The sequence below is a fragment of the Conger conger genome, chromosome 3 (assembly GCF_963514075.1).
Source record: "Conger conger chromosome 3, fConCon1.1, whole genome shotgun sequence".
NCBI lineage: Eukaryota > Metazoa > Chordata > Actinopteri > Anguilliformes > Congridae > Conger > Conger conger.
The window spans coordinates 45,360,627-45,386,002 of NC_083762.1; the positions used below are offsets into that span (position 1 = coordinate 45,360,627).

Here is a 25,376-nt window from a genome sequence, read left to right on the forward strand (position 1 = left end):
ATATTAATAACTATTGCACAATTAACTGTTTATAGTCTTGTGAACAGTCTGAGTAAACATTTAGATTTTTACACTCATTAAACAAACGTATTTATAGGCCTATAGGCAATTTAATAGAACATCTCAAACCCTAACGGTTGTAGAGTTAAATCACTAACTACCATGTCCAATAGTATTCTTACCTCTATTCTAGGTTATTTATACAATACTCTGCATTTCAGCTATGAATAGAGCCTACAGATGGCCATTAGGTCCAGCTGTAACGTAGTTGCGTCTCTAGCTGCTGCAGCTGAGCTCCCTGAACTGTTGTTGGCATATGTCTCTGACTGTTTCTTGTAATGGCTTCCTTGATTTTCGTTGACACAACGCTGGTCCTCATATTGACAAAAGCCAATAACAGACTCCAAAGGCAATCAAAAGCCTAGAATCAAGACTAAATACTGAACACTTTCTTATATCTGCACTAAGGAAGCGATTGAATACGCCTAATTAATCAGAAACACTTGAGAAGCCAACGGGCCAATACTTTTTGTCCCCTAAACTGGGGGGGACTATGTACAAAAAGGATTAAATTCATGGGGTGCAAGTAACTTAAAGCTGATGGTCTGCACTTATTCATTGTTTCATTTCAAACACAATGTGCTGGAGTACAGAGCCAAAGGAACAGGAATTATACCACTGTCCAAATATTTACAGACTACTCACTGTACACTCACTGAGCACTTTATTAGGAACACCTGTACACCTACTTATTTCTGCGATTATCTAATCAGCCAATTGTGTGGCAGCAGTGCAATGCATAAAATCATGCAGATACGGGTCAGGAGCTTCAGTTAATGTTCACATTAACCATCAGAATGGGGGAAAAAATGTGATCTCAGTGATTTCAATAGTGGCATGATTGTTGGTGCCCAACGATCTGGTTTAATTTTTAGACAGCCTTTAGAAACCGGAGAAATATCGTGATATATAATATCAATATATAAGTAAGGGGACTGTACTGATCTAGGAAACTGTCAGTCTAACTTGCATCACATGTAAAATACTGAAATCTATCATTAGAGATAAACTGGAATTATTTCTTGAAAATAATAAGATTCAAAGGGATAGCCAACATTTTTTTAGCTAAGAGTATAAGTCTAAGGAAGTTATACTCTCCTTATACAATGCTACACCACACTTGGAGTACTGTGTGCAGTTCTGGGGACCGCACTATAAGAAAGATAGCACTGGAAAAGGTTCAGAGAATGGCAACCAGATTGATTCCATGTGCAAAAGGATGAGGATAGATTTAAGATGCTTTAAGTTTAGTCAGATCTCTCTTTAAGCTTTGTAAAAGGAAATTTAGGAGAGATTAGATTGAGGCTTTTGAATCAAAGGGATCAACAAAGTGAATTATTGCCGATTCTTCAGGGTGACTTTGGTTAGCAGAACAAGAGGGCACAAATGGAGATTGGCAAAGGATAAATTCCACACAGATATTAGGAAGTATTTTTTCACACAGCGAGTGGTCACTGTGTGGAATAGCTTTCCAGGACATGTAGTGGAGGCAGAAACACTGGGAGTTTTCAAGACCAGTCTTGATACAGTGCAAGATACTGTTTAGCTTTTAGGCAAACTTGTATAATTGTGGTGAGCACAAAAGAATATCGGAATGCACAACATGTCAAACCTTGAGGCAGATGGGCGACTACAGCAGAAGACCACGTTGGGTTCTACTTCTGTCAGCCAAGAACAGAAAGCTGGGGCTGCAGTGGGCACAGGTTCACCAAACTGGACAGTTGAAGACTGGAAAAAAGCTAGCCTGTTCTCATGAATCTCATTCACCAAATATGCAGAAATTGTGTGATGCAATCATGTCAACATGGAGCAGAATTTGGGAATCTATGCCACAAAGAATTGAGGCTGTTTTGAGAGCAAAGAGGGGTGCTACCCAGTATTAGTATAGTGTTCCTAATAAAGTGCTCAGTGAGTGTATATTGTAGCCTTAAGCACGTTATCTCCTGCAAATTACTTATGTTCTGCATTACCTGCGAGAATGAAATGTATAAATGCAATACAAGGGACCTTTGACAAGACGAGCTGTTATCAAATGAGTAAAGTAGTAATGTGTCTCGAACTGGAAGTAATTCATGTTCGGTTTCCAAATGCATTGTGGGCATGTTTGTTAAAAACATGAGGGATGAGTCAGTGGCAGCTTTTATGAAAAATGACCTAATATAGCTCTATGTTGTGCAAAAATCCTGATGCATGTTGGTATTTTTTATGCTTTATCTTGTGTTTGTTCTATCCATAGAGTCAGTTATATAGTGGAGTCCTGCAATGGGTAGAAACTTTCCCCCTAAACCCAACCCATACCTTGTCAGATTGAACTGTTTCTTGTTACCTTTCCTCAAAAACCATGCCCACAAGCGTGAATGCATAATATTGATAATAACAAGGACACTAGCTAATAGAGTTAAAATGAATGTGTTTAATTCAGCCAGAAGAGCTTGAGTATGGCGCATTCCCCACACACTCGCTTGATAGACTGCCTGTTTTCACTCTTCCACCCAATGCAGGACTCTATTACACTCCGTTTGGTGTTTAAGGTAGTCGCTATAATTGAAATGTTACGGCATCACCTTTTCAATCATACAAGATTTCAGTACATCAAATGGCAGACTGGTCATTTCATTGAGTGTCATGCAAGTCCCAAATTTTCTGTATTATATATTAGCAGTAATGGAATATAATACAAGTAGTTGTATTCATTTCATGCCTGACATACATTTTCAAATGTTTTATTTTTTGCTAAATTAGTCTGGTCATTCCGTAGCATTACTTGCATTTCATGTTCTGTATGGTCTCCACCCTAGATACCTGGCCTGTTAAGCCCAGAAACTCTGCATGAGTAACTTTAGCATGTGCCCAAGTGTCCTGTCCAGTTAATGTTTGCTTTGTCTCCACTTGTTCCAGAGTTTGTCTGTCATAGATGATTCAAACCCTGGAAGTCCCCTCTCGGACTTGACAGGGCTAGTAGCGGAGCCCAGTCTGTCTGGGCGTTCGCACACTTTAACCTTCTCTTCCAACGAGGTGAGTGGCCAATCAGTACTACCTGTCTGTCGCGTTGTCTCGTTTGTCTGCCCATTAAAATAAAAGAAAAAAGAAAAAATAAGTGATCCCATTCCTTCCTTCTGTAAACCTTGCCCCAAAGCACCTTGACCATGTGCTTTGAATTACCTGTGATCACAGCTTTAAAACACAGATTGGGAAGTGGACAGGGAGTTTAGGAGGTTATCTGAGGAGTGTAAGCCCATAGGTCTCAGTAACTTCAGGCCCAGGTTACTAATCAGCCTTCCTGTTCAGAGGAGACACCTGCTGGTTCACTAGCCATATGTATCATCAGAATGTTATATATGTGCTATGTTTGTCACTGATCATTTTACTCTAGGTCTGTGTGTTTCTGTGTCAGATGGACTTCCATTGTGTTGGAAAGACTGCCATTTTAACTTTATGCACAGTTATGTTCTATGCAAGTCTATGTCTCATGGCCTCATTATTGTCATGTCTGCTTTATTGACTCTGGAGGAGGGTAACTCTCCAGAGTCCAGAGTCCATTGCGAAAGCCCAGCCTCTTTACTTTGTGTAAGAGTCAGGAAAAGGGTAGCAGTTAGACGTAAAACAGAGTGCAGTGTTGTGGGAGGCATTTCAGGCCTCTTTTTCACTACAATGACCTAATTTCTCTGCATGTTCCAGATTTTTAACCTGCTCTGATTAATGTCTTTGGCCCATCCCCTACCCACCAATACTCATGACTGGTGCACTTTTTAATGGTGTTCATCCTTTGGGCTGCTGAGCTGCAGATCTGCAGAGTGCATTCAGCATGGTGCTTGTTAAATGGGAAGATTAAGAAGATTAGCAAATGCACAGTGTAAAGCGATTTACAGCTGGCAGATTTTGGTTTTTATGTGGCTCTGATCTATAATTTAGTGCTTGTGGATTTGTATTCTGTTTTATATGGATGTGATATTAGTCTTGAATATCTAATCTTATGTTTTGAGTTCATGCCTTTAGTCACCGTCCATACACTACTTGCTGGTGTTTTGGGTTTGATGTAGTTCAGATTAGCTCAGCTCAGATCTTCATGGTTGAGTTTGAAATATCTGTATAATCCTGCTTCAAGTTTCTCTGGGTTGAAGGCATAGCAACACTGTATGGGCCTGGAACCACTTATTGAAGCCACAGGTTAACATTGACATATTGACCTTTATAGCCAGTTTTAGCGGGTCATGAATGCTTTGGCCTTCCCAGAATCCCCTCCCATTCGTAGTCAGGGAAACTAAGCTTGTAACTAAGACATTGCAGATTCAGGTCCAGGGTGGGGCACTGCATGTACTCAACCTGAATTGCTTCTGGAAATATTCAGTGCCGTGTTTCCCGATAACGGTCTCTCTTAGCATTTTACGAAAACTCGAAAGGTATACCTTACTCAAGTTTAATTTTCTAAGTGTATTCCCCAAACTATCCCTTGGTTGCCTAAGGCATAGCTTCTACATGCGACGTTAATATTATTCACTCCATGCAGCAACTGCTTGACTGCATAATGAGATGTGTTCTGTATGAATAAAACACTGCAGGAATACTGCATATTGCATTTCTCACGACTGGTGGGAACTTATTAATAGAATAAAAAACGAAATTATCCAAACATATATATAATTTTTTCCAAATTATATACATGGTTTGTGATGTCAGATTGTAGTATCGCACCTCGTCCCGCTATGCCACCTAGCAATACTTGGTGGCATGTTTTATTTACATTATTTTTATATCTTTGTCATGGTGCCTTAAATGACTTTGCAATTAGGGTTGATTTGCCAGAAGCAACATGACATTACTGGTGTAGTTTACTATTTTCTTTGATTAGCTGACATTTTCAATAAAAACGCACCAACACAAAAATAGCATGAGCTATAGCCAGAAAAAAGTAAGAAAGAAGTGGTCCCACAGCTTCACAGCAAACAAAATGTTAACGACGTAGCATTTAGAAGGCTTCGGGAAATGCAGCCCAGATCAATAAAATAATTTACATAATGAAAAACATAACCGGTTTGAGTTTCTCTGGATACTACTTAAGCTATTTAAGCTATTTTAAACTTATTTCAGGATAGAGGACCTAACATTGCCTAACAGTCACCATATTTCTCTTTTATGCGTTAGACATGGAAACCCGACCAGTGAAAATACAATAGAAAATACCATTTCTGAGGCCGCGGTGGCACACAGCTAAAGTAACGGACCTTGATGCAGGCATCAGTTCATTGCAGTTGCACACCGAGGATCAGGGTTCGATTTTGCCGAGTGTGGCCGGCTCTCGTGGAGCCGCATAATTGGCTCGCTGCTCCGAGGGTGGGACTTGGCAGGGGCAAGTAGGGTCGCTGCATACAACAGCACCCCGGGCGCCTCAGAGTAACGGTCACAGGCTATGAGAGGAGGCGGCTTGAAGAGGGCTTGTTGTTCTCAGGATCACTAGATGCATCTGGGCCACCGAGGGACGGGGTCGTAAGCGGTGTGTCCCCAGCTCACACTAATTGGATTAGATAGGGTACAATTGGCTACCAAATTGGGAGAAAAAGGGAAAAGAATACTTGAAAAAATTAATTCATAAATACATTGGTCCATAGAATAAGACTAGTAGTATGTTATATTTAAGGTGAAATCTCTGACTTCTGAGTGTCTTGTGACCCAGTGTTGAGGCTGAGCTTGATGACTAACATGTGTGTTTGTGTGGATATATGTGTGTCTCTATCTTTAAGACCCTGGATGATGAGCCTGCCCCCACGAGCAAAGAACACCAGTGGCAGAACCGCCCAGTATCTGAATGGACAACTCAGCAGGTCTGTCATTGGCTGATGGGTATGAACATGGACCAATACACACCAGAGTTTACAGTGAAGGGTGTGAACGGCCAGCAGCTCATGCATCTGGACAGCGACAAGCTCAAGGTAGAAAATCTTACCCACTAGAGCTTGGACAGCAGAGATTTTTACTGTATCCACACAGACACCGTACAGTCAAACAACCACTTATTAATTAAAAAGCAATTCAATTAAAATGATGGTTCTGCTTGTATTCTAAATACACTGAACATTTTATATAAATGCAGACTGCAGTGTTGCTCTGGGGATGGCTATGTACAGATTTTTGAAAAACATACACTCGTCTCTTCACTTGCATATAAATTACCTGTCCATCCACAACAGCTATGAATAGAAATCCAGAAATGAAATTAAAATAGGTCCCTTTACTTGTGCTTTGTGGTTTTATTTCCACAATTGGCTGAAACTTTTAATTGTGTCAGCTGAAAGTAAAATTTAAAATCAAAAACTGTACACAATCTTTCAGTGACGTGTGTATAGTATGTACTTTCTGTAGGCTTGATTGCCACCTAATGGACAAAATGTGTGTATATACAATACCAGTCAAAGGTTAGGACACATCTTGCCCTTTTCTGCTTTTTCTGATTAATGTTTCATTATTAGAAATGTTTATTATGTGTTTGTAATCAAAACAATTCACATGTGGTCAAAGTGCAGATTATCAGCTTTTTTTAAAGGGTATTTTATACATTTTGGTTTCACCATGTTGTAATTACAGCACTTTTTATACATTGTATTTGGGTGGATATTTTTTATATGCCATGACTTCCTGAAGTCTGTGACCTATCAATATCACCAGAGTCTGGATATCTTACTTTCAGGTTGTCTTACAAGCGATACTAAAACCTCTTTGCAGTTGAATGGATCTCTATGGGATTTGGGGGGTGGGACTCGATTCAGCTGTTAATTATGCTGATGCGGTAGGGAACACATTTGTGGACTAAATGTTTTAAGTCTGAGGTATCAAACCTATATGTAGTAGATACTACAAGGGTTGTTTCTCATGAATAATTTTTATGATGAGCTCTTGTAGTATCTACACATATCTGGCAACCGCACAATGGTTTAAGGCTCATTCGATTACTCGGACCCTTGATGACTTAAAACCATTTAGCCAGCTCCATACAGTGGCGGCAGGTCAATAGGGGTGTGTAGGGCGCCGCCCCACCTGTGATCTATCAGTGCAGAAATAATAATTGTGGCTATTTTTAATTAAAATATTTATAACATCTAATATTGGCTTTTCTGTCTATTAAATCACCAATGTAAAAAAATTAAGGTGGACCAGGAATTACAAATAAGAAGTTGCAAATAAGCAACCATCCAACCAAGCCTCATTTAATACCTTTAATTTAACCAAGACTTAAAATAATCAAAACAGACTTAGCCATCTGCCTAGCTTCTCTATTTTGATCAGAACTTGACCAACATATGTAATCATAGCAACATGCTGAAACAATAGCCACTTTAATGGCTTGAAGTAGTTAGTGCCAGCAAAAATGTTTTTATTTTGAGGGTAAATTGGTCAAAAATATTGACGACCCCTGCTTCTATAATTATCTTTGGTAGAAAAGACCATGGTATAAGCAGAATAATCCACTCCGAAGTGGTCATTAGACACTTTTAATGACCACCTAGCCTCCAATCAGAATAGACTATTTGCCCAGACCATGGTATAATGTAGGGGGCCCAGGATTGCCGTTCTCGGAGAAGCTTGCAAGCTCCAGTGGTTACCGAGGTATTGCAGTTTTTTTTTTTGGCAGCCTCTGGTGCCAAAAAGATAATTTCCCTATTGAAGTCTATTCAAAACGACAAATTTACCCTGGCCAAATAATAGTATTCTGGAGTGTACTTTTGAATTCTAAAAGTTCATCATGCTGAACTAATTACTGCCCAGAGTTTTTTTTTTTAGTTTTTTTTTCTTTTCACTTTCTCAATCCTCAGAGCGCTCATGGCTCATGTCATTGCTTGGCGTTGACTGTGATCCTGACCGGTATCTACATGAATGTATGCATTGCACTGCTGCCACACAATTGGCTGATTAGATAATTGCATGAATAAATAGATGTAATGAAGTAAAAATGTTCCTAATAAAGTGCTCGGTGAGTATATCTTGATGGTATAATGTAACATAATGAAATGATTAACTTCCTCATTTGAGGAAGTAGGTCTTGCTGTGTCTTGTCTTTTTTTTGTGATAGTTTGTGATTCCTTGCTCGTTTATTTACATACATCTATGTTTTGTTGTTTAATATATTAGATCAGTTGGTTAGTTGTAGTTGTAGGGTTGTGTATAGCACCCCACTCAGGTAAATGGCCACCAGCCACCACTAGCTCCATACTCCCAGAAATAAGTTTTAGTATTGTTTGTAAGGCAACCTGAAAGTAACATATTCAGACTGGTGATATTGATAGCTCAGACTTCAGGAAGTCATAGCATGCAAAGCATATGCAACTAAATACAAAACATGACTATCTTATTTGACATTGTTAATTTGCCTCAAACGGGGTTGGGGGTGGGGGGATGTTGTATATAAAATGTGCTGCACTTACTACATAGTGAAACCAAAATGTATTAAAAATATTCATTACATTACATTAATGGGATTTGGCAGACGCTCTTATCCAGAGCAATGTACAGCTGATTACACCAAGCAGGAGACAATCCTCCCCTGGAGCAATGCAGGGTTAAGGGCTTTGCTCAAGGGCCCAACGGCTGTTTTGTAAGTATTGTGGCTACACCAGGGATCGAACCACCGACCTTGCGTGTCCCAGTCATGTACCTTAACCACTACGCTACAGGCCGCCTTCATGAATAAAAGCTGAGAATCTGCACTTTTACCTCAATTACAAAAAGCAGAAAAGGGTAAGGAGTGTTTTAACTGGTACTGTAATTCATTACCTATTTACTGTCATGGTTCAAGGTCACCATTTGAAAGGGACAAAACGGATGCAGTGAAAATGTGTTCAAAGGAAAATGGTGGAGAAAAATATATGTAGCCAAACCCAGCCCTTGAAATTAATGACTGAACCATTCTTCACTCAGGCACTAGGTGTTTTGAGCCAGAGTGACCGTGCCACCATCAAGAAGAAGTTGAAGGAGATGCGGAAGGTGCAGGAGAAGTTGGAGAAACAGCGTGAGAAAAAAGAGAAAGAGGCCAGACGCAGTGGCAAGCTGCCGGTCAGCACAGACTCTACCTGCTGAGCTCTGCTGCCCTCTGCATTCCCACCCCGACCAGCAGTTAGTTCTGTCACATCTAGTCACTTTACCATTCCACTTACTCGTATGCCACTGCTATAACCAACTGACAAAGTGCAGCAAAAAGCATTTTCTAGAACTTTTTTTATTTGTAACTACTCTATGGCATTAATTAATGGCCTAATTGTGATTGCTTTAAACCCAGAAACTAACTAATTTTAACACCTTTCAATGAATATAGCTTCACACTACCATGTGATTGCATCGCTGCCCACTGGGATGCAGCCGTCCTTGTCCGTCTAATAATGTCCACCCACTCCTCCCCTCCTTGTGTTCCAGCAATCAGCCCCTTCTACAGTCATTCCTCCGTTGTGTCACTAAAAGAATGATCAGTGTAGCATGTTCCACAGCTCTAAAGATGGACATACGCATACTCACAAGCTTACTGTGGGGAAGAGGGTGGGGTGGGTTAGACAGGTCAGTGGCATTATGCTTGACATGGGGCTGCCTAACTAATGACTTGTCAAATGTACTGCTCTTCCACAGATTGCATTTTATCCTAAAAGCAAAACTCACATTCCTGGGTAGTTCACTTTTGAAGGGAACCTCAAGGTTGATTGTAGTTGCACATGTCAACAAATGCTTTGAGTGTTGCCCTGCAATTTAAATGACTTAGGTTGACCATTTTACTTTACCACTTTATTTCCAATTGGACAAAAGCAATACCTCATTCTTAAAGGGTTTCCAGAAACAAATGATTAGAGAATTGTGCACATGCTGTCCTCTTTAACTTCAGGATGGAATAACACTAGCTTTTTATGCATTTTATATAGTCTGGCAAGAATATAACCTGTAGCTATGTACAGATCTTGTCTTACAGGAGCATTGTACAGTTATTGAGATAAAAGCACTATATTGCCTTTGAAAACTACAAAAAGGGTGACAAGGTTTTAAATGTATAAATAAAAGGTTTTATACATATGCCTATTAACTGCATAACTTAAAACATTTTTATTTCACGACAGAAGAAAAGTTGAGCGTTTAAGGTGTATGTTTTCTACTGAGTAGAATAGGCAGTAGTATGGGACCACTTTTACAAAAGAAAGCAATGTTTACAGGATTTCTTTTTTTCATGCAAGGGAACGGTTAACAGAGGATTGGTAGATTCTGTAGTCGAGTGTAACTGGTTTAAAATGGCACCCAGGCTGCTATTCTTGACTCCATAGCACCTGCTCTTGATTGTGGGACTGCATAAATGCTTGAGGCATGAGAGCTGGGTAGAATCACATCTTATCAGCCCTCAATATTAGTACATAATCTTTAGACATGCCTCACAGCAAGACGATCAGACACTCCTTGAATGTCTATGTGAATGGATTCTTCTTTGATCAAATTAAGTACTGGACAACACATTTTTAAATAATCATTAGAAAAAGGGATTCTGCAACAGTTATCCTCCTGCAGTTCCCATGAGAAGAGCTAGGCTACCAGTTCTACCCTATGGTACATAATGTATATGCGGCACAAATAAACTCCCTTTTCTCGCTATGGCATGTTCACGTGTGTTAACGTCAGTTTTTGCCTTTTAACTGGATTGTGTGTGTTTTCATGCGTCTGCTGGGTAGTTTGCCAAAGGCAAAATAAGATTAACTTTGAAACTTTTAAGTTGGTGTGCCAGCACTAGGCTCTCCTACCCCTGCACAAATACATGATTATACTTTTCTAACCCAGTTTAGATGAAAATAATCAGCATTTTTCACAAATGTCAGTAGGCCAACATATTTAATTTGACATCAGAAAATTAAGCAGAATGTCACTTCAAACATGCAAGACCACATACAAGTACATACAAACATGTACACACACACATGACCTTTGAAAACCCATTTCTCATTTGGCTGCAGTTCAGGTAGATTATCATTAGCACATAGTAACGACAGGATTTCGTTACCATTTCATACTACAGCAAACTAGTGATGTGCGCTTACTCTACCTGTTTTAACTGATTTTAATAAATTCTAGAAGCATATTTAAAATTTTTTTGATGTATGGTCCTATATACAAATGTTTAAGCCTCCAATTGGGCCAGGATAGGTGTATGTGTGTGCCACAAACGCATGGATTGGAATTAGGAACTATGCATATGAGCCTGACATGAGCAGCTGTTAAGATACCTGTACTGTGAACAAATACATGGTGAATCAGGTGCCCAAAGTTCATTATTGCTTGTCTGGAATACTTCCATTTTACCCACCTAAGCCACTGCAGCGGATTCCTGCCTATGCGAGTGCAGTACATTAATGTCACATTCATATTTGCACTCTGGACGCAAGCTAGGACTACTGGACCTCACTCGTATGAGATTTTTTTCCCCCCAATTCACCTCATGCTATAACTATACTACGACATCTTGTTTTTGCCCCAAAGTTCATGTAATAGCCATTTTCATACTGAAATATATTTAATACTGTAACCAGTCAATTCAAATACTTTGGTCAAGCCTTTTAAAATGGTTTGTTCAATGGATTCATTTTAAACTGCAAAATAAATGCTTTATTTAAATTTACATTTTTACCAGTTTATTAAATTTTGAGTATTAGCTTCACCTCTGGTCCCACTGAGGTCAATTATTTGGGTGTTTATGCCCATTTAACAGCTTACATCTTTAGCACTGTTTAGTCACAAAAACCTTTTGAAGCTAAATTGTTCCGTAAACATATCATACTGAGATACTGAGATGTGCTTTGTTATACGTCGCTCTGGATAAGAGCGTCTGCCAAATGCCATTAATGTAATGTAATGCTCTAAGATGGGAGTGGCTCCAGATGCTGATAACCAGTATTCAGTATTAATACAGTAGGAAAAAAAGCCACATCAATAAGATATTCCCATTTAGTCATTATCCCTGCACTGTCAAGTGCATAAAAACTGTAAAGTAACAGTAATGCCATACAATGAAATGCTTTTAAAAACCAAACTTCAAAGAAAACCAAGCTCATAAACCCAAATGCACATTAACACAAGATCTAAAAGAGATTCTGGTACTGAACATTTCAATTGAAATCTGCATTCTGAAAAAAACAATGCAGCGCAGGCAGGTTTACAAGTTACTTTGGAAGCACATGGAACTACTACCTACCAGTAGCTATGCAGTTCCAAAAATAAAATGGCTGCTTTGACCTTTGACCTCAGCATTGTTGCCATCACAAGCTGTTAATTCTTCCTGGTTAAACAAAATGACTCCAAACAGTAGCACCATCTTGAGAGTGGCTGCAGAACTAGAAACTGCGAAATGTGGTCATGTCCTTGGGTTCTTTACTGGGCACACACCAGTCATCTGCCTCATGCATGGTCTTGTAGTGTCTCCAAGCTGACTTGTTGTAGACAGGAAGCCTTTCTATAGACTCAGTGGATAATGCCTGCATTAAAGGAAGACAAGTAACATTAGGGGGTGGGGAGACACTTCAATATACATACAATGAAAGCTGTATAAGAAAATGTATAAGATCAGATCTGTTATATTTCGTCTGGCAAATGGCTCATCCTGCTAAAACTGGGTTTCAGTCTATTTAAATTCCCTGTGGTGTGGTGTGGTATGGAATCCTGAGCAGTAGTTTAAATAGTTTCATTGAATAGTGATTAAAATATAGAAGACATTCTGTTAACTAGCGTTTACTTTCAGAAGTTTAGCTTCAATAAACACTAAAAAGACCTGTGCTTCAAGATCATGTATATTACAAAATCTGCGCATTGCAGATCTTTGTTATGAATATTCTCATTGAGAATCAAGAGTGGCCTACAGTACGGGTTATGTTTTTTAATTATGTTGATGCGTCAGTGGCACTTGGTTGATGCACTGGGCTTTGATGTGATGCAGCTGCCCACCAGGGATCTGATCTGAGATCAGAGTATGGCCTGCGCATTAGGGAGCGACAATAATTGGGCCGTCGAAGGTGGGGGAATTCAGGCTGTTCTGGGATCAAAGGAGGTCCTACCCAGTACTAGAAAGATGTACCTAATAAAGTAGTTACTGGGTGTGTATATACAAACACACAATCATGGTATGTCCTTTAACTCACCCGGATGTATATGACAGCATCCGTGCCATAGCCCTCCAAGGAATACAGTTTTAAATCACCTTGAAAGTACCTGGCATACAGTCGAGAGATGGGAAGACCATAACCGTAGCCAGCCTACAAGAATTCATAAAGGAAATGGCAATGGTGTGAGAATGCCAGTTATTTATGTTCTGTATGTCTTAAGGTTTATACAACAGGGGCGACATTGGCTCATGCAGTAAGAGCAGTTGTCAGTCGGAGGGTTGCTGGTTCGATCAGTTTTGAGCAGTTTTTCCTCGAAAACATGGTTTGGTGGCACTCAAAATTAAATGGGACACAACTCCCTTGAAATCTGGAGTGGAGAGATAACTTTGATATCATTAGAAAGGTTACATTCGCCAGTTTGGTTCAATACAGCCGATTTTAATGGAGCAGATCACATTTATGCAAGGCTAAGCATGAGCCACAAATTCCATTATACTCAGTGAGGATGGTATGCTGTTAACCCCACCAACTGGAGGTTTGTGGATCCTCACTATCCCATCATTGCTATAGGACACAAAACTTTCACTTGGGAGTTCTAGACTCACCAGAGGGGTAGCTCGTGAGGTTTCCATTTGTGGCCGTGGGGCAGTTGAGTAGGTATAGGTAAATAACCGGTCGATCTTTCTCAAAGGCACACCCCCTCCACGATCACTCACCTGTAAAATACACAGCTGAGCAATGCTCGACATTGGAACGAAATCTCAGATGCATCTTTACCTGTAGCAGGACCCCAACATTACCTTGACCGTCAGGTCCTCAGTCCCCAGTGCAATGCGAACATTGACAGCAGGGTACTCCAAAGCATCTCCATAGAGCTCCATGGTGGCTCTCATGGCATTCTGGAGGTGACAGCCACACATTTATGACCTGGACTGTTTCCACTGCACTGCACTGCTCCTACTTTGAGATACACATCATGTATCTTACTAACTCGTGTAACTGTAGTCTTCACTTGCAATATTTTCAGTTCCCTCTGGGAATTTCCAATAATTTCCTTTAGCGTCAAAAGACTAAATTATCATAGAAAGTCCTTGGCCCAACATTTTACATTGTTCTCTGTGACAAAACAACTTCTGAGGAAATTTCTGAGGAGTACTGCCTTGAGGACAGAATATGATCACATTTATAATATCTGTGTTAAATTGTAAATAACAAAACACAATGTACCTTGAAGAGTTCAAACACCATGTGGTAGAGGTGGGATGGTACATACACCACTGTTACTGGTTTTCCTTTTTCTTTAACTGGAGAAATATTAAAATATTCACACACTAATGACAACACCATTACATTTTCCTCTCAAATCCTTATGTCTTATGACATAAATGACCAAAGTTAATATTAACCTAGGTAACAGTAACAGCCTTAAATGGATATAAATACAATAATAAATTAATTTCAAAGTAAAATAATGTTTAAGTCTAACATTGATGATGCATTTTGAATTACCATTGAATTCTTCCATTGTCAACTCTGGCGAATTCATGTAGTACAAGTCACAAAGCTGTCGTGCATTTTCATATGCATCTGAAAGCGAAGATACATGTTTATTATTGTTCAAAAATGACTACCAGAAAAAGAACAGTAGTTGGCACTGAAGCTCTGAGTTAACTGAGATGGAATCGGTTTATTTGTGGCTGTAAAAAGCAGCATGCTCCTCACTCCGTGCACACTACATCTATAGTGCAAATACTATAAAGGTCATCTGGGTAGGACAGCACACTCACCCTTCACCACTTCAGCGACGCGGCAGTGTGGGTCAATGCTGCCTATCTGTTTCGGGTGTGCAGGGTTAACTCTGATTTTTCCACCAAAGAGTAGGGCTGCAATTAAAGATGAAGGTTTAAGAATGTGTCATTTACAGTGCTGTGATATGTCTGTAATGACAGTAGTGTAGCATAATATTTTAGAGAATTAGGCTTATAACTCCCAAGGATGTAGATTCAAGTAGGGCACCACTGCTGCTGTACCTTCTTTGTGCTTCACCTGAATTGCTTTGGCTAATTTTCTTTGGAGATATATTTAATGTTAAAGGTTCACAAGCTGTTACGGAAAACCGTATCTGCTAAATACCTCAAATGTCTGAGGGTATGATCCAGCTTGCTCTGCCCACACCACATTGCCCCCCATCCTCCAATTTTACAAAAGCAGCCAGTTTCATCCCTTGTAGGCTACATTTAACATTGCAGTCAGGGCAGAGAGTCTGTACGTTCTGTTCACTAAGAGTTGTTAAACAGAATAAAAGCTCACTGTGCTGGTTGATCAGCATCCTGATGGATATTCGGCTCATGTAGAAGCGATCCAGGAAGTACTGCACATTCTGGCTGGTCACTGGGTCTGTCCCATAGGCTTCCTTATATTCTACCACTCCTTGTGCCATGGTAGGAATGACATCATTGTGACGGTTCCTTATCTTTATCACTGCATCTGTGAAACTGCCAGGAAAGGAAATGTGCACAATAACAGTGCAAATTGAGGCACACCGTTTCGCTGAATGTTATGCAGTCAGAAATAATACATCTTGCCCATTACTTACTCGTAAGTGACTTTATCATCATCAGCACTTTTATCCTTAAACTCAAGGATATCTTGCAGACTCTGCAAATACCTGAAGAATATCATTGTAAAACAGAAAATGAAATGCACGTGACTATAAAAGTAAGAATGACCCACAATGACATTGCAAAGTCTAAGAATGTCATACAGGTAGACTTAGACAAAGTTATAACATAATACATGTTATACAAACTCACCAGCTTTGGACCAGCCGAACGGAGGGTGTCTTTAACAAATTATCGGGCAGCAAATTTATTTCCTTCATTATATTTGCCAACCTTACGGGAAGTTCCTGTCTCAGGAACACAAACGAAGTTCTTTCACATGCATTCTCTGACCCTGTAAATAGACACAGCATTCCAGAAAATAACGGTGACAGCTACGCTATACAGTCCCAATGTGTGTGGCAAATTGTTCAAGCGGGCAGGCATTATTCAAGAAGGCAGATTGTTCTTGCATCGAAGCTAAATCAAGACAATGTTAACGCACTCACCGAAATCCAAAAACTGTTTCATCGAGAGCGGTGAGGGAGAAAACCTGGAGTAGTAATCAATCTGTTTCCCGATTGGCCCGTTTTTCGTCAACAACCTAAAAAGCCTCATTCTGTGCGATAATTTACAGGCTCCGATAGATAGCTATGTAAGTGAAGTCTTGCTGTGGAAAAGTTAGCTGACGTTAATTTGATGGCTAGCAAGTGATTAGCTAGCAAACTAGTCAGCTAGCTCACTATATCGACTAGACTGACTAATGCCACTGTCCAGCAAAGTCTCCGCTGCATATTTGCAGCTTTAGAAACGACAAAAAATCTCTAGCGAGCTAACTACCTGGTCTGCAGTTTTTTCATACGTAGTTATATGTTGTTAACCAAGTTTGTTAGTAACGAGCAACCAAGACTCGCTAGCTATTAACAAGGGCCTTTTGGCTAGGCGGTGTTAGCCATTTCCTGTCTAGTTAGCTATGCTGGGGAACTACTGAACACCTGGTGGTGTCACCTTTATAACTAGCTAACACGCGAGCAATATACACTCAGTTCGTTCCCTTGACATACGCTACAAAGCTAGCCAGTGGCTAATAACTTAGCTCGCTAGTCCTCGTGGAATTGTCACGATCACAGCAACAAAAACAACAAAAGCCGCAAATGTACAATAACTGCTTTGAATATCAAGCTAGCCACATTCGGATGGAAGCAACATGTGGCTGCTAGCAAGGTAGCTAAGGCCCTAACATTAGCAAGTACGTTAGGCGAATGCAAGCGACCTTACGACGTCCCGGAAGCGTCGCTGCAACGCCACGGAAGTAGTAATGGGCAGTTCGTGAACGAACGAATCTTTCAAATGAACGAACTGAGCCGAGTCGAGTCTTCTCCATGAAAGATTCGTTCGCTGACTCTCCTCAAGCGCTGAGATCTGCCGGCCCCCTGGCTACAAGTAGGCTAAGTTAGAAATGCAGCCGATAATGGGTCGTTAATAAAGTCGTTATGGGGGTGTGATTTGCGGCGAAATGGAAAAACAGGTTGACGGGATCCTTGCTAAAACCGGAAAGCTGCGGTGATGGAGAGAGCAATACTTCGCCAGACAGCTGCGTTGAGATTAACCTTACATACTTAATATTTCAGAAGATTGTTGTTTTAGGTCACATTGTTCGACATGTAGAAGATTCTCATCATGTACCGTATTTCCCACAAGTTTCTAATCATAGCTGGATTTTACAACATGGAACAAATAAGACACGTTTGATAGCTTTATTTTAGTATGTTATGGACAAGTTATATTCACACTAGCTGTTTTAGTGATCCTGACCACTACCTAGCAAGTCCTACATAGAGCAAACTGTGTAGGATTAATTTTTAGCTAGGTAGCTCAGTTAGCTACAGCAAATTGCATTACAATACTGTTTACAGCTGATGTTAATAAGACTAAATTAATAGCTAATAATAGCTAAATTATTCTGCTAGCTCAGTGTTAAAACACTAAATGGTGTTCCACATAAAAACCTGTAAAAAGGTTAACATAAAACATTTATAAACTGCTTAAATGTATAGAGGGACTTGAGTCTGCGATCTCGCAGCTGTCACCCGCAATTATGCGACAAATATGTTGTCTTTTCTCTAAATTAATTCTTTGTCTTTTTTCCTCCCAGTCGGAGCATGCAACACTGTGAACTCCAAATATTGAACACGTCCAGACTTTGGTTTGGACTCTCACTCCAAGATGGATGCTTTCTCACTGTGTGTACTTGGAGACACAGCTAGCGTTTTTAGTCACAAAACGTTACAAACTAACTTGCTTTCGTGCTCCAATTGCAAACTCCCGAACGCTGACTGGAGTGTGTACTTGGAAGCACGGACGTTTGCAGTTTGAGACACAGCTAATGTCCAATAGCTACTTATCAGGCCAGCATTTGTGTGAAGGCCGATTGGCTTACCGAAATGCCAATCCAACAACCACAAATGAACGACCATATGTTCCTACATCAGGCGAGCGGTGGAGCCATACTGAGCCAGTGAACGAAAAGTGACAGAATGGAGTGAACAAACAAGATAGCCACTGAGCCGGTAAACTAGAAGTGACCGAAAGAAGCAAGCAAACGAGAAAGCAAAATAAGTCATTGAACGACTGAATGACTGCGCCATGAGCTGTTGTTTAACTGAAAGTACCCGGCAGTTCAGCCGTAAGACGTAACGTTAATGCCGTCAGCAAGCACCACGTATATTCTGTGGACCAGCTGAATAGTTAGGATATCACAGATAATATTGTGCTAAATCTTGTTGTCATGTTGTCTTTCAATTTTCTGTAATATAGTCAGCTAGGCTATGCAATAAAAGAATGGTTTTGCAAAGACCACAATGTACTGTAATGACCCGGTAATTAGTCCAGTTAAATGTTCTTTGAAACATTTAACTGGACTAATTAATTGTTCTTTGAAACATTTAACTGGACTAATTGATTGTTTGAAATGTTCTTCTGTATTTGTTCACTGTATAGGTTCGGTATCTCATTGGTAGCTCAGCGGGTGGGGGCTGGGTTTTGTGGGGGGTCTTAAGAGGGTGCATGCTGGGAGAGAGGTCTCTCAGTTCGGGACCGTGGCTGAGCCCAGTAAATGGTGGAGTATGTAAATGGTTGGCATTTAAGCGCTGTACAATTGATGCTTCTCATTCACCCATTCATACACACACTCACACACCAACGGTGATTGGCTGCCATGCAAGGCGCCGACCAGCTCATCAGGAGCATTGAGGATAGGAAACTCCTAGGTGTCTTGCTCAGGGACACTTCGACACAGGGACACCACGCCCGGGCAAGGGATCGAACCAGCAACCCTCCGACTGCCAGACGACTGCTCTTACTGCCTGAGCCATGTCACCCCTTATGTAATGGAAAGAATTCCCTGTTCCCCTTGTTAAAGGTGCTGTTGGCTGAACGTCGGAGGCTTTGGCTGGGGAGTTTCCTATCATCTTTCTATTCCACCTTACACCTCACTCCCTACTCCCCAGCTAGACCACTCCGGTCTGCCAGCTCTGGTCGCCTTGTGGTTCCTTCACTACGAGCACCTGGCGGTCGTGCTGCACGTTCACGACTGTTTTCCGTTCTGGTTCCTCAGTGGTGGAATGACTTGCCTACCAGTGTCAGGACAGCAGAATCCCTCCCCCTATTTCAGCGCAGACTAAAAACACACCTTTTCAAACTGTACCTTAATCCTACTTCCTTAGTCCAGTTAAATGTTCGGATTGTTTGAAATGTTCTTCTGTGTCTGTTCACTGTATAGGTTCGGTATCTGATTGGTAGCTCAGCGGGTAGGGGCTGGGTTTTGTGGGGGGTCTTAAGAGAGTGCATGCTGGGAGAGAGGTCTCTCAGTTCGGGACCGTGACTGAGCCCAGTAAATGGTGGAGTACATAATGGAAAGAATTCCCTGTTCCCCTTGTTAAAGTCCCATTTTTGTTAGTCTAATAAACCGTTAATTTGTGGATCTAGGTCTCTGTGAGGACTGCTGTTTTTCCTGACGGATCGCTACAGTACATTGTGTAATTTTATTTTTTTAGGTAGTATATTGAATTGTAGCTATATGTAAGCAGCAATAATATATTTCAGGTATTGTCTTAATTGCATTATGTTTAATTTTGCCTAATATTACAGTATATACAATGTAATTGTAGCCTATGTAATTTTAATGTCTTAACTACGTAGCTTACAATTTCTTAAGAAACCTGAAATGAAGCTGTGGAATATAAAAATGTTTTTAATGCTATTGATGGCTACCTATTATATTATACAACAGGGCAACAAGTGGCATCAACGAATGCTGTCTAAAAGAGGGTTAATGATTATGGTTATTTGACCAATTACACTTTGGTTGCAGTTTACACAATATCCTACATTTGTTAAAAGGGGAAATGATAAATCAGTACCGTAATTGGACTGGGTGATATTCTGAGGGAGCCACACGCGGGCTACTTGTTTATGTTGTGAACCAACATAGTTTAATTCTGCGAACGAACGATGAACTGGGGTAACGAGACTCATGCGCGTACTTTCCAGAAGTACAAGTGAACGAACGAGTGAGCCAAACAAGCGAATCTTTTGAATGAATGGAGCCAAAATATCCGGCTCACCTAAATCACTACACAGGCAGACATATTCACCAGTATAATTTTACCTAGCTATAGCCTTTGTGCTTACTGGTGTATTATGATTTTTTTGTAGATTACGCGCTACACTGGTATAAACGCATTTCGTTCATTCCGAACAAACGCCTGCCAAACACAGGTCCCAGTTCCTATTCTCTATGCTACTCCGACGCAATTAGGTAGGAAGACGGTGATTAAAAATCTAATCATCTACTTTACCTCTGGTTGGTTATTTCTAAATATTGCATAGTATAACAAGTCAAAAAGCATTAACACAATTGAAACAAGTGTGTTGGTTGAAGCTTTTCACGCCTGCCTCTAGTTCTTCTTTAGTTTTGTTTAACAGCAGTTATAAAACTCAGAAGTGCATTACCGCCACCCACTGAATGCATGTAATAATTTTGTTGGAATTTTCTTTATAAAAAAAAAATTAAACACACACATAATCCTCCCATCCCTAGACCCACATTCATTTCGATTTCTCCATTTCTGTATTATCTGACTCCCACCAAACCCTTTCTCTAAAATTTTCTGAATCTTGTCACCCTTCACATCAGTAATACCCAAAATAGTTTTAGCTACATGCACCACCATCTTAATCCTCTCTCATTTCATCGCTATCTCGCTAGCACAATTGATGACCATCTCAATAAACGTCTTCTATCCATATATTTATGCTTTTTCTGTCCTGCTTCTGCAGATTACATTTTCACAAAATCCAGAAGACCTTTGACTGGTACTGTAGAACAGAACTTGCATTGCATAAAAATGAGTTACAAATGTGCAAGAAATGTGGCTGACAAAGTAACAGAGCAAAAGTAGGTAACTTGAGTATATTTGTAAAGGAAAAAATGTAAGACTACAAAGTATCCTCCTGTAGAACTCTTAAGTACAATTTCTTAAACTTACTCAAGTAAATGTAATGTAGTAGTAGTAACCTTAACATCAGTATTTAATCACAATAGCTTTAACATTATTTTCAGCTGTACATCGGATTTAATTCAACACTACAATGGTGGAATTTGGATTTGGATTGAAGACTGTACAAAATGAATTCTATGAAATGGAAAATAAAATGGAATTGGTCACCCTGAAATGAAATGACTGCATTTATAGCAATTAAGATCCAGAAAAAGCCAAACATTTTTCCCCCTCTTTATTTTTATTTTTTTATATCCACATGTAATATAAAAAGGAGTTAGAGCCAGTGATCAGACTTAATTGCATTTTTTTTTTTTTAGAAAATGCATTGCACATACACAGAAATAGACTAGGAAGCAGTTGTTTTATCAGCTTCTCTCTTGGTAGCAGAAATCAATTACTGTAAGGGGTTCTCATTGTCAATAGCCATGTAGCTTTCGCTTTTAAAATATCATCTTTGAAAATACCCTTCACTTTACCCACTGTTTAAGTGCACAAGATGTTTGTACAGCTGGTGTCACAGATGTCATTTTGAAATACTTTGCAAGATGCATGCACACAACCAGAAGCGGTTACAAAAGACTTTTAAAAGTTGCATTAAAAAAAAAGTTAAAATGTACTTGAAAATGCATCAGCATTGAAAAAAATAAAAAATTAATGCGTACACAGCCGTTTTGCTTTCAGTTTGATTTTGTAATGCAAAACAAAATGCATTCGGAGGTACAAGAGAGGGTAGGGAAAATTATTTCATCAATGGTTACTATTCAGTAATTCCCTTTTATGGTTAGGAATCATCTACCATCTCAATTTATCTGTTTTTCAGATTACTATGGAGCATCAAAGTATTTAACATACTTTTTTTTTTTGATCTCAAACTGCAAATGTATAGAGGTGAATCTTATGTGGCACTGCTAGGTTTAAAAACTTAACTGTAGTCAGCAGGCTCGCATTTGCAACAGCGCACTCAACACTGCTATTGGCAATAGCACTCACATAATGTACGCACTCTGCTATTAATCACTAATTGAGAAGTAATAGTCCATTATTTAAAGAGACATACTTGGCAATACATGGGTTGTCTAAAATGGATGATTGATTGAGATGAGCAATGTTTTTGCAGTCTTTTATAAAAACTAAAAACTTTCAGATGCAACACAATGAATCCTCTGGAGCACCAGCCCAACCTGCTCTGCATTAACATTGCCAACATGCCATTCATCACCTGATAATATTTATATTTTTGAAAGAACAAGAAATAATCTTTGGCCTATGAATATCAGAATCATCAACAGTCTATGGGAAAAATAAATACACACTATACTACAAATATTGAAGTATATACAACACGTACAAAATGTTCAAGCGTTTACATCAAAAAATCCAGAAGGAGTTGGAGTTCAGTGAGACAAAGACGAATATGAGATCATGGACCACACAAGAGAATTCAGGAGTGCAATTACAAATGAAAAACCATGCGATAACTCTGCATGAAAGCTGCAGACTCACTATATATATATATATATATATATATATATATATATATATATATATATATATATATATATATATATATATATATATATATATATATATATATATATATATATATATATATATATATATATATATATATATAAAAAAATAAAAATAAAAAACAGTTAAGTTAAGCTTTGAGTTATTCCTATACAGAAAGCAAAATGTTATGGCACAAAGTGTCTTTGATGACAAAACATGTTGCGGTGAAAATATTAAATTTTTTCTTTTTATTAAATGTCCCGTGCAGTCTGTTTCAGCATACTAGAATATGGTTCTGGAGATTAAGATTAAGACAAGAAGGTGGTCAAATTGCTTCCAGCAACAAAAAAATTGCAACAGCCAGCTCTTAAGAGTAGCTTTCGTTCTCATTCCATGTAGTCATCCATTGTTTTTTCTCAAGGGTGTCAAGTTTGGTCATTCCATCCTTAAACTGCCGTTCTTCCTTTTTTATTCGTACAGCATGGTATCTCGGAATGCTGTCCTCATACTTTGAACGCTTGAAAAATCCACACTGCAGAAAGACAATACATTGTACAATTATTTGATCTGTATGCCTTAGAACAGTTCATTCAACATTTTAGACAGCTTAAATTGTAAGACAGCTCAAGGGCTTCAGCAAAGCGACTTGAAGAACACTGAAAGCATGCTTAAAGTGAAAAGCATTCCACGCAAAATACCCCAAGTATTCAGGCTTGCAAGGGAAAGAACCTGCAGAAACACTAGAGGGAAACCACTTTGACACGTACGTTCCAGGCATAGATATACAGCGGTTAAGCTGGAAGCTGCAAAGTTGCAAAATTTGCAATCACACACAATAAAGGGCCAGAAACCAAGATCAGGATTTTTGTGGGCATGCATCTGTGAATTCTTGTGAATGTTGTGGATATCTACACACCAGCTGCCCTGGTACTCCCCTGACAAGGCATGGCAAAAAAAGCATTTCCTTAAAGTAAACTTCAGTTAGTCTTTATCAAGCCCCACTCCAAGCTGCTGCCAATACCAAAGTGGCACAGATTTGCTGATGAGGTTTACCCAGGGGACTGAGCACAGGAGTCCAGCACTACGCATCAGCAGTGAGTCTCTCTTTGTCAGACGGTTGAACATGGATCTCAGCCTTGTGATACGAAGCATCATACTTGTTTTTTTTGTCTCTCTTGAAGAAACCGCACTAAAAGGAAGGAAGGTGTTTGATCATTTTGGAAGGGGCTCAGTTGCAATTTTCACTATGCTCTGTGCATTCATAAAAAGTAACCAAACAAGCTTGCAAATGAATTGTAATGATTTAGAAAAAGGCTAATATTGCCATTAAACCACCATTATATTTGGCCACATTTTCTTCCTCTGGTGAAGTCTTAAAGAAAGTGTAGTCAGCGATACAGGGCTGTGAAAACTCCCGTCTTTCCAGCTTACCTTCCAGAGCAGAAACACCAGCAGTGCCAGCATAAGGATGCCTGCTAGGATTGCCACGAGGATGATCCACCAGGGAACTCCACTCTGCTGAGCGGCAGACTTCTCTGGGAACACGGTCACCCTGACCTAAGAACATTCAAATCACCCTTTTACTTATGTTGAGAAAAACCTAAAAATAAAATCCAGTTTCACTGGAAAGTCTTTCAATAAGTTTCAGAACAGTATAGTTCCAGGGCTGCTTACCTGGGTTTCAGTATCTCTTAGAACCATGTTGTTCGTGGAGGCATCAAGACTGAGTGAAGCTTTCACAATGATGTCAAGGTAGTTCAACTTAGCATAGTCCTACGAGAAGATGAATAGAACAAACCATAGAACAAAACAAAAAACAACTATAAAATAAATACAAAAATACATACAATTTCCCTCAAAATATTTTTTATGAACAATGGCACATTCAGTGATTATTGTATAATATTCTATTGAAGACAAATATTGAACAAAATGATTCTTTTTTTAAATTCAGCAATATCTAATACACAAGAGTGTAATGAAATACATTCCTCAAATTACTGACCTCAATGAAGGTGGCATTCCACAGTCGTGCCCTCAAAAGAATGACAGCATTACTGTCCATCCCCTGCAGGGGGCACTTGATCTGCACACATTTTGCCTCATCGCATGTCTGCAAGCACACAAACGACTCTTTTAGACTACCATTAGCATGAACACTTTCCATAAAATTATTATTAGGGCTCAGGATTCGACTCCAGGGCCAATAACATTGGTCTGAATTCACTTACCAGAGTTTTGTATTTTCTTTTGTCTGTTAGGAGGGATATTTTTCCTTCGTCAGAGGATTTCCTCTCAACCTCACGTTTTCTCCGTGTTGCACTGGATTCCTGGAAGCATGTTTGGTTATGAAGTTTAACAATATTTCACCCCTGACAATCAAATCACAGCTTTTGCTATAATTTGGTGGTCAAAGCCTTGAGTTGAAAACAAATGAATACTCCCATTTTTCAAATTCCTCACAATGGGTTTTAATGAAGTTATCCATGACAGTTTCTGATAATGATCAATCTAAGAATTTGCAAGGGTATTGAATC

At 39.5% G+C, this 25,376-nt stretch overlaps 3 protein-coding genes across 6 annotated transcripts in view; 1 reads left to right on the forward strand and 2 right to left on the reverse strand.

Moving 5' to 3' along the window:
- Positions 1 to 10,677, forward strand: part of ppp1r9ala (protein phosphatase 1 regulatory subunit 9A-like A) — a 73,014-nt gene extending 62,337 nt beyond the window's left edge. For all 3 annotated transcript variants that reach the window (XM_061235462.1, XM_061235461.1, XM_061235463.1), the window contains 3 exons: positions 2,959 to 3,075; positions 5,799 to 5,987; positions 8,968 to 10,677. In XM_061235462.1, coding sequence (XP_061091446.1) covers positions 2,959 to 3,075; positions 5,799 to 5,987; positions 8,968 to 9,126 — 465 coding nt within the window. In that variant the 3' untranslated portion in view covers positions 9,127 to 10,677. The remainder of the gene's footprint in view (positions 1 to 2,958; positions 3,076 to 5,798; positions 5,988 to 8,967) is intronic.
- Positions 10,678 to 10,885: 208 nt separating this feature from the next.
- On the reverse strand, positions 10,886 to 17,195 carry pdk1 (pyruvate dehydrogenase kinase, isozyme 1). 2 transcript variants are annotated; one of them, XM_061235465.1, is made up of 11 exons: positions 16,273 to 17,195; positions 15,977 to 16,118; positions 15,760 to 15,831; positions 15,474 to 15,658; positions 14,951 to 15,046; positions 14,673 to 14,750; positions 14,391 to 14,467; positions 13,964 to 14,062; positions 13,769 to 13,879; positions 13,200 to 13,313; positions 10,886 to 12,539 (listed from the first exon to the last, which is right to left on the reverse strand). In XM_061235465.1, the coding sequence occupies exons 1-11, from the start codon at positions 16,379 to 16,381 to the stop codon at positions 12,399 to 12,401; spliced, it is 1,224 nt and encodes a 407-aa protein (XP_061091449.1). In that variant the 5' UTR covers positions 16,382 to 17,195; the 3' UTR covers positions 10,886 to 12,398. The 2 variants fall into 2 exon arrangements, with proteins under 2 accessions (XP_061091449.1, XP_061091450.1); XM_061235466.1 differs by having other exon boundaries at positions 15,977 to 16,071; positions 16,273 to 16,365.
- Positions 17,196 to 21,544: 4,349 nt separating this feature from the next.
- The window catches only part of LOC133124108 (integrin alpha-6-like), a 38,533-nt gene continuing 34,701 nt past the window's right edge, over positions 21,545 to 25,376 (reverse strand). Inside the window, exons 21-26 of the mRNA XM_061235007.1 lie at positions 25,071 to 25,169; positions 24,845 to 24,952; positions 24,514 to 24,612; positions 24,271 to 24,396; positions 23,893 to 24,028; positions 21,545 to 23,371 (exon numbers count right to left, since the gene is read on the reverse strand). Of these exons, the coding sequence (XP_061090991.1) occupies positions 23,921 to 24,028; positions 24,271 to 24,396; positions 24,514 to 24,612; positions 24,845 to 24,952; positions 25,071 to 25,169 (540 nt within the window). The 3' untranslated portion in view covers positions 21,545 to 23,371; positions 23,893 to 23,920. The remainder of the gene's footprint in view (positions 23,372 to 23,892; positions 24,029 to 24,270; positions 24,397 to 24,513; positions 24,613 to 24,844; positions 24,953 to 25,070; positions 25,170 to 25,376) is intronic.

What these genes read in the sequence shown, in the direction of transcription:
- pdk1 (XM_061235465.1), bottom strand. Translation starts at nt 16,381, where the DNA reads ATGAGGCTTTTTAGGTTGTTGACGAAAAACGGGCCAATCGGGAAACAG. An exon ending in GACAATGGAAGAATTCAATG is followed by an intron (nt 14,468 to 14,672) that starts GTAATTCAAAAT and finishes ATATTTCTCCAG; the next exon opens with TTAAAGAAAAAGGAAAACCA. An exon ending in CCTCACGAGCTACCCCTCTG is followed by an intron (nt 13,314 to 13,768) that starts GTGAGTCTAGAA and finishes GAATTCTTGTAG; the next exon opens with GCTGGCTACGGTTATGGTCT.